Raw genomic sequence first — 16,624 nt, forward strand, 5'->3', positions numbered from 1 at the left:
GGTGGCAGTTGGTCCCAGTGCCAAGGGTCTGCGTCAATTAATTTGCTCAACATGGCTTTCAGTGTCTCCCTGAATGGCTCCACCAGCCCATCCATCGGCGGATGGTAGACAGAAAGCTTGAGGTCTTTGATGTTCAGCAGTCTGCACAATTCCTGCATCAGTTCAGATGAGAAGTTGGATCCCTTGTCTGTCAATGTTTGTCTTCGTATTCTGACCTGCATAAAGATCTTTATGAGTTCATTCGCTATGGTGGGTGCATTAGTTGTGTGTAGCGGGTTGGCTTCCGGGTACTGCATGGCACAGTCTACTATTGCTAATATATAATGGTACCTTGGTGCACTCTTCTGAAGGGTGCCCACTAAATCCACTCCTACCCATTTGAAGGGTACACCCACCACGGGGAGCAGATTAGGGAGGGTTTTGGCATCCCTTTGGGCCCTGCCAGCTGGCATTTGGGGCACACGGCACAGAAGTTGTACACCTCTTTGTGGATGCCTGGCCAGAAGACTCTAAGGGCCACCCTCTCCAGTGTCTTTTCTCTCCCTAAGCGTGGTAACCTCCAGCAGAACTTCTTGGGTACCAGCAGCTGTCACCATTTTTGGGGGTTTGGGGGTTCTACACTCAGTAAAGCTGCTTATTCCACAGTTCAAAGTGGGGCCCACTGGGTTTTGCCGTCCTCCCCATCCGAGATGGCCACCTGCTCCCAGGTGTGGCTCAGCAGGGCCGGCTTTAGGCCGATTTCCTGGATTCCCCTGAATCGGGCCCCACGCCTAAGAGGGCCCCGCGCCCAGTGGTGAGCTGGAGCCAGTTCCCAAGCTCCAGCAGCTGTCCGCCCCGTCCCCAGCTCACCTCCCCCTCCTCCCCTGAATGCTCCGCGCCCCTTCTCCTCCCCCTCCCCTGCTTCCCGCAAATCAGATGTTCGCGCGGGAAGCCTGGAAACAAGCAGCGGCAGGTAAGCTGGGGCGGGGGGGAGGCGCGAGGAGGGCTCCAGGGAGGCACGGCGTGGCCCAGTCCGGCTCCGGCCCGGCCCCGACCCGGCCCCGGCCAAGCGGCTCCCTCCGGCCCCGGCCGAGCGCCCCGGCCCCAGCTGAGCAGCTCCGGCCCCGCGGCCCACCCCCGGCCCCGACTCTGGCCAGGCAGCGCAGCTCCAGCTCCAAGTGGCATGGCCCTGGCCCCGGCCGGGCGGCGCAGCCCCAGGCCCGGGCCCGGCTCCGGCCCCGGTCCCGGCCCCGGCTCCAGCCTGGGCCCCAGTCCTGGCCCCGGCGTGGCTCCGGTAGGGGGTAAGCGGCATGGTACGAGACCGGGGCGGGTGGGGGGGGGGTGGGGGAGGGCGGGGGGGGGGGGGCCGGGGGGGGGGGGGGGATGTACTCACTGGGTGGTTCCCTACTGGGTCTTCGGCGGCGGGTCCTTCAGTGCCGCGGAAGACCCAGAGCGAAGACCCAGAGTGCCGCCAGGTGAGTCATCCCTGCCGGGGCCCCGTCGAATCGGGCCCCGCACTTCCTAAAGCCGGCCCTGGGCTCAGTGTCTGGTCCTCCTGTTGTTCCCAAACAAAGTCCTCATCTTCTGGTAGCCAATCATGGCTTACTTCTTCAGGTGTCCCCAGAGCTAGCGGGCTGCTGAGTTGGTGTCCCTGGCTGTCCAGAGGAGCCCTCCTTCAGGGTCTTCTGCCATGTCTTGACCCATAAGCCTGCTTGTTTTCAGCTCTGGGTTGCTTTCTGCGGGGGATTTCTGTTACAGTGCTTGAGGAGCTCCCCAATCCACTTCCAGTCCTGCGCTAAGATGACCAAGTAGGTCAGGGTGGCTGTTGGCTGACTCTGCAAGTCTTCATGTGGCCTCCTACCCTCAGCTGCATGTTTGTCACAGGGTAGAGTCACACGTCCCCATGGATGCACTCGGGGTAGATCGGAGCATCTGACATATTGGAGGACTCTATCATGGTTGCCCATACAATAGTTACACCTGGAGACTATCAGGCCTATCACTTCAGCTCCTTTGACCCATACCTGCAGCAGCATCTTGGCTGGGCCCCACCTACAATCTCTAGTGCCTGCCATCCATACCAGACCATAGCTGCAATCCATGAAGGAACACTCATGCCTAAAATGCCCTTCCTGTGCACACTTGAAGCAGCTCCCCTTCAGGGTCAGAGGTGACTGGCTCACTTCTGGGACTGTAGGGTCTCCAAGTGGGGCATACCACTTTCCTTGGCAATACTGGTCCCCTCTCTGCTCCATCATGGTCATGTCCTCTGTGTGGGAGCAATCCAAAGGGGGGCGGCTGGCTCAGCCATCCTCAGCCTCCTCTCCTATCATGGCCCTCGCTAGGGTTCGATGTCCTGGTTCTGGGAGCCCCTGTCCTCGGTGTCAGTGAGACTGGACTATTGGCCACCACATAGTTATCCATCGGGGTCATGGCTTCCACCAGGGTGATGTTAATCACACCACTGTATAAACCCTACACTGTGGTATTTGCTGTAGTCCTTTTACTTTGACTACAAAATGCTGCAAAAGCTGTGGTAAATTTGACTACAAGTACTCGGGTAAATTTCAAGATGTAATGGTGCTCACTATAGTTTGTTTCTATGAAAGTATCTGGTTCCTTTATTTAATTCAGCAACCAACAAGAGGCTTTTAAAGATATTATTGGAATGTTCTCCCCAGCAACAAGAAAGATAGTGCTTGAGCATTAAAAGATTTTACTCCGAGGCTGGAAGCATTTGTGTCAGTATTTGCAGATAACTATCTGTAGCTGTTTCAAGTTAATTTTTAAAAAGAGTTTTGAAATGCTTCATCTGAAAAGCCATATGCGCATTCATTGCTGTTAAAAAAATTGCTCTCACCTGCTAACGATCCTCCTAAATTGCGTATATGGGTATAATGACAAACTCAATTAATAAATAGCAAGAAATAAAATTAAATTAAATTGAAGGCCCAAATCACTACTGAAATCTAATCGCTAAATTGGCATCTCTAAAGCTAATCATAAAGTCAGCATATCTAAACTCCCTATTTTCCATTCTGATTACTTGACTCTAAGTTCCTGTTAAGGGGGGGGAGGGAAATAGAATTCACAGAACTGCTGATATAGTACTTTGAATAAAACTCAAGATTTTAAACAGGATATTTAAAAATCTATACATGTTCAATGCTTCATCTCTTTACAGCTCCAACTTTCCCTCAGGTTGACATCAGTTGTGTTTTTTATTACACAATTTGTGCATAACACTATGTCATTCTGTGACAATGGGATTAAATGAATCAAGATTGTTTTGGTTTGATTAGAGTTTAATTTACTCAGAAAGCTTCACTGTTCTTGCTCTCCCGTGTACATCAGGCAGGGAGGAGAACATTTTCATTTATTGCTGATGTCTTTTTCAGCCATTGAATTTTTAATCTTAAATACAAACAGGGCCAGATTGGCTTAATGTTGGACCCCTTGTGGCCCTTTCCTGAGTGCGAAGGAGAAGCCACCTACACAAGAGTCCAGTCTGGGTTAGTGTTGGGTGGGGACCATCACTTCTCTTTGGTCAAACTGGGACTCTCCCCTCCCTGGATCACTAGTCTCTGTTTTAAAAAGGACTGAGGTCTATCCTGGAGGCCTCAGCTACTGCCCACTAGAGCAGTGGTTCCCAAAGTGGGGTTTGCGAACCCCTGGGGGTTCACAGAACGTTTCAGGGGGTTTGCAAGAAAAAATTCATTAATGGCGGCCAGAGGACTCTGCTGGGACCCAGTTGCAGGGCAGACAGCCCGAGCCCCAGGGAGAGCAGGGCCGGGCAGTTTGAGCGGGCAGCCCAAGCCCTCCCCTGTCAGCCAGGGAGCCGGCAGCCCGAGCCTTGGGGAGAGCGGGCAGTTTGAGCCAGCAGCCCGAGCCCTCCTGTCAGCCAGGGAGCTGGCAGCCCGAGCTTCGTGGAGAGCGGGGCTGGGCAGTTTGAGTCGGCAGCCCCAGCCCTCCCCTGTCAGCGGGGGAGCCAGCAGCCCCGAACCCCAGCACTCCATGCGGGGTGCAGGTGGCAGCTCGGTTCCCTGTCCTTGTCAGGCAGAGGAAGTTTGCATCCAGGGCAGTCAGCAGGGGGCCACGCTGAACGTGGGGGGTGGTCCAAGCTAATTTGTCCCTCCCAGGGCACCTTCCTCAGTGGAAGAAAAGCTGTTTGCGAGCCAAACCAGCCAGAAGCACGTTGTAGCCAGTGTAGGAGTGTTAAGGTGTCTCAGTAATTGTCCTTCTCTCTGGAGTGCTGATTTGCTTCAGTGAGTGAATCATCTCAGTTTCTAGTTTGTTGGTTGTTAGCAGTGTCTCTCGGTTATTTTTATTAGAATTTTTGTACACAGGTTCAATGGATAAGTGGCTGAAAAAGGAAAGTGTAAAGACGCTGGAATCAGCTAGTGTTTCCTCAAGTCCACACTGTGGAAAATCTAAGTCTAATGATCATGATGGTCCTGGAAAGTCACTTACAAAGAAAAGAAAATATGACGATGATTATATAAAATATGGCTTTACATGCATTGGTGATCAAGAACATCCAAAACCACTGTGTGTGATTTGTGGTGATGTTCTAGCAAACAGCAGCCTCAAACCTTCTCTACTTCAGCGCCATTTAGAAACTAGGCATCCTGCACAACTCGACAAGCCTGTTGATTTTTTCAAGCGAAAATTAGCTGAGAAGAAAAGTGACATTACCAGTTTTATATCCAAAGCAAGTACTGATAATGAAAATGCACTTAAAGCGTCATACCGCGTGCGCTACCGAGTAGCAAAAGCATCAGAAGCCCATACCATAGCAGAGAGCTTGATTGGTCCATGTATAAAAGACGTAGTTCATTGCATGCTCGGAGAAAAGGCTGCAAAAAGGATTGACATGGTACCTTTCTCCAATAATACGTTGTCACGAAGAATTAATGACATGTCAAATAATGTAGAGACCACAATTGTATCTAGAGTGAAAAATAGTCCATATTATGCTATACAGTTGGATGAATCAACTGATGTAGCTAATCTAGCTATTTTGCTACTGTTTGTACGTTATGTGAATGAAGGTATGGTTGAAGAAGATTTGTTGTTTTGCCGATCATTGGAAGAACGTACAACTGGAGAAGATATCTTCAATCTGACTAATGCATATTTTCAAGGAAAGGAAATAGATTGGTCTCGTTGCCTAGGCATTTGCACTGATGGGGCCACATCAATGACGGGGAAGTATACTGGATTTGTAGCTCGAACAAAAAAGGTTGCATCAAAAGTCTCTTGAACTCATTGCAGCATCCATAGACAAGCCCTTGCAACAAAATGCATGCCAGAGGGACTGAAGGAAGTGCTGGACAATGCAATGAAAATGGTGAATTTCATAAAATCATGGCCAACAAATTCCAGAATATTTCACGTACTTTGTGAAGAAATGGGTAGTATACACGACTGTGTGTTGACCCATACTGAAGTTAGATGGCTCTCAAGGGGTGCGCTTGTGCGCTTGTTTGAGGTTAGAAAGGAAATCCTAGTTTTTTTTCAACAGCCACCCTTTCCACCTTGCCAGCTGTATGGAAAATAATGTCTGGCTCCAGAGCCTAGCTTATTTAGCAGATATTTTCTCAAGAATTAATGACCTAAATTTATCTCTTCAAGGCCTCAATATAACAGTTTTCAATGTGCAAGAGCGAGTTGAATCCCTGATAAAGAAATTGCAGTTCTGGGAAAGTTGTTTACTGAAACGCTCAGTTTGATTGTTTTCTAATCTTCATGACTTCCTGGCAGAACATAAACTTCAGTTGGATCAGTGCACTAAAACCAATATAACTGCACACCTAAAAGGACTTTGCACAACTTTCAGGGAATACTTTCCAGCTATGTCAGGCGATAATGACTGAATTCGCAACCCTTTTGATGATACCACTTTCTCAACGCAGATATTAAACACCAAGGAAAAAGAGAAATTGATTGAGATCTCCTGTGATTACAAACTGAAAAGGAGTTTCAGAAATCTATCATTGACCAACTTTTGGCTGAGTTTAAGAAACGAGTACCCCTTTCTGGCAGAAAAAGCTGCTGCAGTTTTGTTACCATTTTCAACAATATACTTATGCGAGAAAGCATTTTCCTCGTATGCACATCTGAAAACCAAATACCGAAACAGACTTGATGCCGAACCAGAGCTGAGACTTTATCTTTCTCCAATGGTTCCAGACTTCCAAGAGCTATGCAGAGCAAAGCAAGCGAATCCATCACACTGAGGAAATTTAAACTTAAATCCTTGGAAATATTCATTTTTAGGAGGGGGTTCATGAGATGTCACAATTTAGTGAAAGGGGTTCGTGGGCTGTTAAAGTTTGGGAACCAAAGCACTAGAGCAACGTGGGGAGGCCTTTTCCATCACAGCAGAGCCAAGACAGGATGGAAGAAAGGAGGTTCTCTTCTCCTCCTAGCCCACGGTCCTCTGCTGGGGTAGTGTTGGGGAGGGCCCTGGATAGCACTGGGTTTCAAGTCAACAACCCATTAAGATGTTCCTGTCTGTCAGAGAGTTCGTGTCCCACTTCATATGTCTCAGAGAGCTATTACGCAGGCTGTCTGCAGAGTCAGGCAAGTGATACTACATCAGTTACACTTGATTCACATTTCAAGTTTTTCTTTGCAAGCATGAGGGCTAGAAACATAACTTTTTTAAAAATTAAAGCTGAATTCCTGATGGCATACCATGACTCCAGGAGCTGCGACCCTAGGCCCAGGTCCACAGTGCTTCTGCCTTAATCTAGCCCTGTGTACAAGAACTATAACACCTTCTTTTCCTTATCCCACACAAATGTCATGGTAGATGGACTTTACCAGGACAGCCACTCCCCCAGAATATCAGCTGGCTGTGGCCTACTGTACCTTATTTGTGGTAGCTGGCCTATGGTTCTGTGTATGCAGCATATGGGTAGTGAAGGAGCCTTCTACATGGTGGTCTGGCAAGAGTGCTAAAGGAAGAATTGTACGTGCCTTTGGGGCTATTCATCAGACAACTATTCTCCAGAACAAAACAACAATTACAAAGATACTGCACACAAAAATGCTCATAGGCCCCTTTTTCCAATTGCCACTCTTTAAGGGACTGCTCCAAAGCCCATCAAAATCAATGGAAAGTCTCCCATTTACTTCAAGAGTCTTTGGATCAGAACCCACATGCTCAATTTAGTTCAAATTCTGGCATTCAGTACGTGGTTGGTGACCGTGTTAATCAAATGATCATGTTGCACTCATGTTCTGAGCACTCCAGACCCAAAACAGTTGAACTATATTATATGTATGAAATATAGCTGTGGTTTTAAAAATAATAAATGTGTGTCAAGTAAGGTGGGTAATCAGCAAGTTCAGGACAAATGAAACACATGATCAACATTTCTGAACATTACTGAATGAGTATGATACAATTTTACTCAGAAAGTTAATCTGCTGGAAATGCTTCCCAGAATTTTTTCAATACTGTGTATTCCTTAACACAGTGCTTTTCAAACATTTTAGGCTGCATACCCCTTTCCAAATAATGTAGTCTACCGCATACCCCCATTTAAAATAGGGTCATAATATACCTTTGAAAACAGGAAAATAAAAAGGTCTGTAAGGGATAAGTTCACCATTACAGGATTTTTCTCACATACCCCCTGATGAGAGCTCATATAACCCTCAGTTTGAAAACCACTGCAAAATTTAAAATCGCCTCTTTTGTACAAACCTAAACGGCCAGCAGTAAGACAGCAACATTTTGTATATATTGTAGGAAAAGTCTAGACATCAGGTGTCTCTCTCTCCAGATAAGGGGAACTCATGCTAAAAGCAGCTGCAGGATAACTATTAATTATGGGGACTCTATTCTACAACCCAATATACAAGGAAATAAAAATTCCAGATTTAACTCCATTTAAAATGTAAGAAGTAGCTATTGCAGTGTACATATAAAACACAAGACATGGTGGGCTAGGTGACGATCTCTTGTGCTTTATGTTCTGAAATGTACAGTTGTGAATTATTTTTCTATTTGGCAATGTATTAATGTTAACAGTTTAATGAGTGGGTGTGGGCATATTCTTGATTCTTGCACATGAGTCACACTTTTGAATTCTACCCACATTCGCAGAGACCAAAGTTGTTACAATCAGATTGGTATTTGATACTGTGTACTCTCTGGTGGACTGATCTCAGTACTATTCTTAGCAGAAAGGTGCTGCAACAAAATAACCACCAGGACAATTTTACCTTTGTTGGAATTCCCACAGAGTCCAGCGATCGTTAGGGAATGAAAACTGAACTACCCCTAGAAATATGCCCAACCAGAAAGTTGGATGGGATTTGTAGAGTCTGTGGAGAAGCTTGTGCTGCTACAGTATGTGCTGCATGTGCTCTGTGGTTAGTACTGCACTTTCCAGAACTGTCAATCTGGCCCTTTTCATAAGCATCGCATTAAAACAGAAAATGAACATCAAGAGATAGTAATGTCCTTGAATCATAGTGACTATTTCAGCTTCTGAATTCATTCTAATATTTCTACAGCTATGACCTCTAACATCAAACATAGCTCAATAGGATGTGTGTTTTTGCAAGGAACATACATAAATAACTATTGTAGTGTTTACTAGTTAGAACCCCAACGTGCACTGAACAACCTTGATGAGAGCTATGTCATCCATTTGCCATCAGCATTTAATGAGAAAGGATTTTCTGATCAAAAGAGTAATGAACAATGGGATGTTTAATCTCCTAGGATCACGTCTGTATTAAAAAACAGGCTAGGACATACATGGGTCATATGTTAGGATGCATCATGGGAAAGTCTGTACTACTGTGATTCACAGAATTTTCATTTCTGCAACCTCCTGCCCGCCATGTAATTACTCCTTCTGAATAACTTTAAAGTAGAATTCTTCTAGGTAGGACAACTTCTTCTGCAGCAAAGTTATACCCATACCTCCTTCTCCTGGGCCCAGTGCAACACTGACACTTTCAGGCTCAGCCGTGGGCTCTGTGGAACCCTTCGATGTGCACTTATTAATAAAGTGCATGCGTTCCTGAAAAGCCTAGAAAACAAAAACAGTTTTCAATATATGTTTTAAAAACATCTGTTATTTAGTTATTTAGTTTTAACATGCCAAATTCATGGGAAATAAGTGACACTGCGATTTATGTCAAGCGCTCCTTAAGTGAATGGGCAGGAGCCCCTAAATAAGTCTTCATGATTGTGGTTCAGTAAAATGAAGAGGACGCAATACAATTTTATTAACAGCTTAAAACTCAAGTGGCTGACTTTCTTATCACTACAGTCTTTGCATACTGAATATATACAGTATATGCCACATATATGATACTAATGCTGTCTGCATCATCTAAAAACAATGCATCTGTAGGCTGTTTATAACTCTGCCTGAGGCAGGAAGCAAAAATTGAGATTTTTACACAGATTTAGTGCTGCAAATATGTCTGGAGAAAAAAAGCCTGTTTTACACATTGCCTTTCCTCCTGTTATGGCATCATATAACATATATTGTGTCAGCGTGTGAACTGACATAAGAAATCAGCAATAAAAATAAATATTTAAACAAGTATCTTTTCCCCTTAGATTTGGTGCTGTTTAACTGTTAGCACTTGCACAGTAAAAACAACCTTTTGTTAACCATAAAGAACAGAATACTTACAAAAACAAGAATTTAAAGTGCTACTCACTAACAAGCAATGAGAGGTTCTATAGAAGTTTGGACTGTATTCTTAATACTATGATCTGTTTTTTGGAAAATTAAAAAAATTCTCTAAAAATTGTTTTTGCATTTCATTAGGTTTTGCAACAGTAAAAAGTAATAATAAACAAAAAATACTGTTTACTCTGGACCAAATCCCAGTCTTTCCTCAGGCAAGAACTACCCCTGACTTCAATGTTTTTCCTCAAAACATTTTCAAAATCTCTCTCTGTGAAATTTGGGCCATGTTTCCACAAACAGATACTCACAAGTGCAAGGATTGGGCTGTGTGGGTCTGATTGCAGGAGTAGGACACAAGTAATGGATATGAAGCATTTCCTTACAGGTTTGTCCCCATGGAAGTCTGTTAATCCACTCCCATTGGTACTTCTCACTCTTTAAACTGTGCAACACTGTCCCTCTTCAAGGGGAGTGAATGCAGATCTCCTAATTGGCACTGTTCTGACACAGACCACCCTTGGGACTTTTTACACAATGTAACTGTAATAGGATGAGCTCTGATTACCTTGACAGCTCTTCCTGGTTCTGCAGACTCCCATGCTTGCTTCATGGCTTTGATCTCATCTGCTCTCTCTGTGTCTTTCTTCAGTTCCAGCACCTCTGCCTCACTTTGTTCAATGACTAGACACAAGATCCAGTAAGGTTTGTTCGGATCAGACTGCTGAAGGTGGAATGGAATAAAGCAAGTGAACTAAACTTATTGGTTAGTCTACATTCATTATTTCTTTTTAGGATCTAGTCATTTTTTTCTGCTCTTTGATAATTTCCCACTTATTTGAGAGTCCTGCACACTTTTGATATTCACTGCTTAGTAGAGCGTGATTGCCAAAGGAAGCCTTTTTTTTTATTAATGCCATCCTCTGATGTTCATGGGTGTGCTCACACTCAGTAGGGAGTGGCTGCACACCAGATGGCTGGAATTAAATCATCATGAAAGTTCTCTTATTCCATTTCAAGCATATCAATGTTAAAAATAACTGTATCTCACTGACACTAGCTTACCAATGAGATAATCATTTTGGAAAAGGATGGTAATTTTCTGCCTAAGAAGCCAATTGTGCCTGATCGGTTCAGGTGCAGAGCTCCTTTTGAATAGAAAGAGTCTCAGCCACCTCTGTAGCAGCATGTCACCTTTTGCCTACATCCTACAAAGGGCTCTCTGAACAGTCAGGATACATACAGAGAGGAGGTAGGCGTGTTTTTTCCCATTCAGAGCTGATGGTAGAAATCTAACACAATCAGAGGTTCTATTGATTTTCTGAGGACACCACCTCCAGTTGCAGAAGCCCTGACAGTGTGGCTTCATTGAAGCTGTACTGCCAAGGACCAGAGGACAATGCTAAAGATGCATCCCATAGTTAGCATGGATGTCCCCGACCTCCCCCATGTGAATCACAAGGAAGCTGTAGGTATATGAAGAGGCCTCCCAGAACAATTAGGGAGAAATTCTGCATGAAATCCTCATGGAGACATCCTCCACTTTAACTCCTTCCTATGGGATTCCCATAGAAGGATGATTAAAATTAAAATGATACCCTCAGATTGTGCCACCTCAGAAGAGGGGAGTTGGTGGGCAGGGCAATGCCTGCAGATCTATCACTAAGTGGCTCCACCAGCCACTCTTGCTGCCTGATGGGAGGGTTGTAACCAACACCGAAGCTACTTCAGACCTGAGCCTGGATGTGGTGGAAAGACTCCTTTCTTCATCCTTGGGCCCCTGCGGAAATCCCGAGTACTGCATAGCTGCTTAGGCTATGTGTACGAGGGCCAGGAATTCCCCTGACGTGCAAGTCATGAGATCAACATATCTTTCATGTAAGTGAGGCTGGATCTCCAAAAGGGGCTGGGTGTAGTTTGTCTCCGAAATGATATTGTTGTGACCAAACAAATACATCAATCACATAACACAAGATGAACATATTTTACATATCTAGTCCAACATTTCTACATATTTAGGAAGGAGACAAAGCATGGCATAGAGTAATATATGTAGTCCCGGTTATTCTGGTTTAGCTGCCTGTAAGCACTTTTACACCCTGTATGAGGACACAGTCTATTTGTAAATATGGAACCACGAAGTGAGGGAAAGTTAATATAATTTTGCGCCAAAGAACATCTAGGAAATGTTGGGGTTGCACATAGGCATTATTTACAGGCTTCCTGGATTTACTCTTACCTGAGATTCCGGTCTAGATGTAGACGCTGTTTTATCTTTACTGGACTTTTCTTTTTCTGCCTTCTCAGTTGCTTTATCTTTTGTTTTTCTAGTTGTTTTAGGAGTGCTTGCAGATTTTGGCCCTTCAACATTGCTATAACCATCCTGGTTTACTGCCGCAATGGGTTCATCATGTTTCTCACCATGTGCTATCCATACATCATTGTGAGGATTGCGTGAATTATATAACACCATTGCCAACAGCGAACAAATGTCCCCACATTATATCCAAGATGGAACAGAAAAACCATTCAACAATACAAAAAGAAAGAGAAGCCAGTTAATGATTTTGTGATATTAAGCACTGAACTAGCACTGTTTGGCAGAAAAAGGAGAAAAATATTCTTAAGGCTAGAAAAACTTTAATATTTGTCTTAGAAAGGGCCAGATTCTGATATCCTTATTTGTCTTAAATAGTACCTTACTTAGGGCTCATGGCAACGCCCTGTGTACAGGGCAGTGCATTGTTTCACTGACCCAGGAGCAGCCCAGAAATCAAACTGTGACTCAGAAAACCACAATCTCCCTCTTGGTTCCCCACCATGTTCCAAGACGAATGTCACCTATGCCAGCCCAATACTTGGTGCAGCATATATCACCTGATACATCAGCAGTGCTTTGCTGGCCACAGTATTGGGTGAATGTGGGCGGAGTGGGGTAAAGCTACATCTCTTATTGCCCACAAGTATGGAGAGTGAAATGGGAAATACAAGGGAGAGGGAAAGCAAAATATTGCACTGATTAAGAAACATTTTAAAGAATTTCATATACACTAAAGTCAGGAAATTCAAAGTCATGGCTCTGATGTCAATCCCAACATATTTTGCATTACTGTATGCACCATAATATTTATGTGTTGTATGTGGCAGTGTGTCAGAGTAAAAGATGCTGAGAAAATCAGAACTGAACTTCCTGAGGTATCTTCCCTTAGCTATGTGTGCATTAACAGATGTTTTTACATTAAACATTCTTGTTTTTAAAAAGGAAAAATCCAGAAACCTGAAATAGGACACACAGTTTATGTGTTGAACTGAACAATGGGCTAGATCTCCAACTGTCTCAGAGAGCTAAAAAGCTTTGAGTTTGAAATCTGAATCTTATCACCACTTCATATGCCTTGAAATATACAGAAAGATTATGTTGAACATTTAGATTTGGTTAAAAAGGCAGATTTGGGAAATGGGGATTGGTGGAGTGTAAAGAAAATGTAACTATTTTATAGCCTGTCAATCAATATTTCTTGAAATATTTTTGTTACAAAGCCCCCTTTCTTAGGGATTGTCCACACAGTAGAGTATGCACACTACACGGGTGTGATTCCTAAAGTGCACTAACACGTTGCTCATCAATTGGTCAGTGTAGACCCTGCTGGTGCTCACTAAAGGTTCCCCAGTGTGCTTTACATAGTACTGTTTCAACAAAGCTATATTAAGGTGCACTAGGGAACCCTCAGTGTGCACCAGCAGGGTCAACACAGACCAAGTAATGCTCAATACTTTAGTGCACTTTGTAAATCACACCCTTCAGAGTGTGTGTATTATCCCACATGTAAACAAGTCCTTAGTGTCAAATGCAGTGCCATAACTATGCTCCCACACCCCTTCAACTGAGTGCAAGCCATCCTGCCATGGGGTCAGATCCAAAGCCCACTGAAGCCAGTGGAAAGACTGTTGCAGGCTCCTTCTGTGCGTTATATGGGACTATAAAAAGATAAGTAAACAACAGAGAAATGCATACACTCTGAAATATTTTTATTATGTAGAAAAATTTCTTCTCATACTAGATTTAAATAATATATGATGGCACTGCAGTGCTAAGCTTAAATTGACTCAAGATCGCTGAAGCATATATTAACAAATGAAAGCAAAAATTAAAGCAGTCACTGTAAATATTGAAAATAATAAAAACCCTAGAGGAAATGCTAGTATGAAATAAATATTGATGATATAACTTGAAGTTACAATATCATTACATTAATGACTTTCTATTTAATTTCCTATTACCATAGCATATTACCACAATAAATCAAGCTGGGACATGTGCACTATTCTGTGAATTATTAACATTTAAAGATAAAATATTTATAGATAAAACGTTTATATTTATCTGAATACATTAGAGACAGGCAGTGCCATTAGGTAAATGATGCTTGATACAGTCATCTGCATTCTGGGATGCTGCAAGTTTTTGCTGACTTCTTTAAAGACCTTGAAGGGTTCTGAATTTTAGTGTGTTGACATCAGTGATGGGCAGCCGAGAGATCGCTACTGGGGATATTTTGTAGAACCTAATATATGAATTTCCCATATTTTTAAATAAGCACCTCCACCTAATTAAAAACTAACACTGAAAAGTCTGAGCCAGATTCTTGGCCCAGCTACACTCCCTTTGCATGGTTGCAGGGGTGGAAAGAGGCTGTAAATCTGGTCCAACTAACACCCTGTGAGAAGGAATCCCTGGGTGGCGCAGGGCTGGCATAAGCAGCTCTACGTCAATTCCTGCCCCCCAAACTCTTGGTGTAAAGGTAAAACGGGGCATGGCTGGGGTTCTGATATGTTGTGCTCCAGAGTGATCTAGTGGCTGCAAGAATGGCTCAGAACCTGGCTAGCTTCGGAACTGGGGAGTTACAAAGGTAGTGTAAAACTAGTTTTAGTTCTCCTGCTCTTGCACTGGGTACAGCAACTGGTCCCTTAAGACCCTGAGACAGTAAGGGCTTAAATACCTGCCTAACTTTAAGCAAGTGCCCAGTCCCACTGACTTCAGTGGGTCTACTTACATGGTTAAAATTAGACAGGTGCTTAAGTACCCTGCTGAAGTGGAACCTAATAGGATAGGAAAAAAGAGGGAGAGACAATGGAGGAAAGCATCAAGGACACAGCTCACTGATCCTGTGGCAATCATAGGATAGTAAATTACAGAACATGGTCATTTTATAACCCTGAAGCTTGAATGCAACATATACTGATAACTGACAGTCACGAACTAAGAGAGAATAGAGGAATCTGGTAACAACTACTATATTTACATTGCATAACAATTTCCATTTCATAGATGCCAAGGCTAGAAGGGTCCATTAGATCCTCCAGTCTGACCTCCAGTTTCACAGGATTTCACCAAGTGATTCCTGCAACAAGCCCATAACCTCTGGTTGAGGTTGAGCATCTCTTTTGGAAAGACATCCAATCTTGATTTAAAAATTTCAAGTGATGGAGACTCCCCCACAACCTTAGGCAGAATATAAAGGTTTCTTGTGACCTTGTCTTTGAACAGCTTTCATACGCTCATTGTCTGCAACAGGCCAGTTAAAAATGGCAGGTGCAACCCCTCTGGGCTATGGCAGTGCCTTTTCTTTGTCCCATGAAATCATATTCAAATTTCGCTGAGAATGAACATACTAAAAATTGCTATTTCCTTTCTCCCACTTGTACGCCTCATGAAATTTCTGGAAGCTTGTCAAAAATCAATGAACATTCCAAGGCTGAGCTCATGCTACCACCATAGTTGCACCAGAGAACTGCCACAGAGCAGCTGTCAGAGAGGAGTGGGAAGAGAACTGGGCTTGGTTCTCTACTCACTGTAAACCTCTAAACCCAGTGCATGGCCCCAGTGGCCCATTTATCCCAAAGAGCACCATGTCAGGTGCTTTCCCCATCTCCCAGGCAAGAAGAGATATATGGATCAGGCTCCCCACATTCCCCTCCCCCCAGACTCATGGCCCCCATGGACAATCCCTCCTCTGGGGGCAACAAACAAGTCAGGAGGATCCTCAACTCCAGGGGCAGAGGAGAGAGACAGAGCGAGGCCAGGCAGGGCTTCCCCCTAACCAGACTTCAGCCCAGCACCTGGACCCAGCGACCCATTTCCCTCCCACTCTGGGAAAACTGCCTTCTCCTACTGCCAGTTTATGTTAGTCTGGCAGCTCAAATAGTAGCAGATTATGCTGTAGTGTTGAAGGTTCAGGAGTCAGACCCTGCTGATGATTCATGATAAGAGGTGGAGGCTGCTACAGTTGCACATACAATTTTTTTTACCTTTATCTTAAACACACACACACACACAAATTTGTGACCCTAAGAGCATCCCAATGCCAGTTGACATACTGTTATCATGATATATACCCAAAAGATGGCAAATAATATATCATTGGAAAACTAATAACTCACTGATCATTAATATTATTGTGTTATGTATGTACAGTAAATCCAGAAAGGACTTTATCAATATGTGCTGGAAGTATGTTCTTAAAATGTATTTGGCAAGCAGTGCCTAAGCCACACCTGTTCCAGACAAAGGAATGTGGTTCCACCTGTTTGACTAGGTATGACAAAAGACCAAGGAAAGCACATTAACATGCAAGCTAAACAAAGCCACCAGGACAGCAAGTAGAGAAAGCTGACCACTTAATCTGGATGTGGGATGGAGATTGCATCCCAGGAAGACTTCCTTCGATCTTGAAGCAGGATCAATGAACTTTGGAAAGATAAGCAGAGAGGAGGCAAAGGAACTGAGTACTCTGAGCTCTGCGAAGGGTCCTGGCCAGAGAGTCTTGTCAGCTATGGCGTCAAAGAGACTTGGTAAGAAACACTTCTTTGAACAAGAGACTAATTTATTAAATCAGGTTTTAGTCTTAGAAGAGTATTTTTACTTTTGTTTGCTTGTAACCCTTTCTAACTTTATTCCTCATACTTGGAATCACTGA

General features: G+C 44.0%; 1 protein-coding gene across 1 annotated transcript in view; it reads right to left on the minus strand.

Moving 5' to 3' along the window:
- Positions 1-16,624, minus strand: part of ADGB (androglobin) — a 219,879-nt gene that overhangs the window by 7,314 nt on the left and 195,941 nt on the right. Inside the window, 3 exon segments of the mRNA XM_026649581.1 lie at positions 8,927-9,035; positions 10,216-10,371; positions 11,887-12,074. Coding sequence (XP_026505366.1) covers positions 8,927-9,035; positions 10,216-10,371; positions 11,887-12,074 — 453 coding nt within the window.

The sequence above is a fragment of the Terrapene carolina genome, unplaced genomic scaffold, assembly GCF_002925995.2.
Source record: "Terrapene carolina triunguis isolate 2854851 unplaced genomic scaffold, T_m_triunguis-2.0 Scaffold85, whole genome shotgun sequence".
NCBI lineage: Eukaryota > Metazoa > Chordata > Testudines > Emydidae > Terrapene > Terrapene triunguis.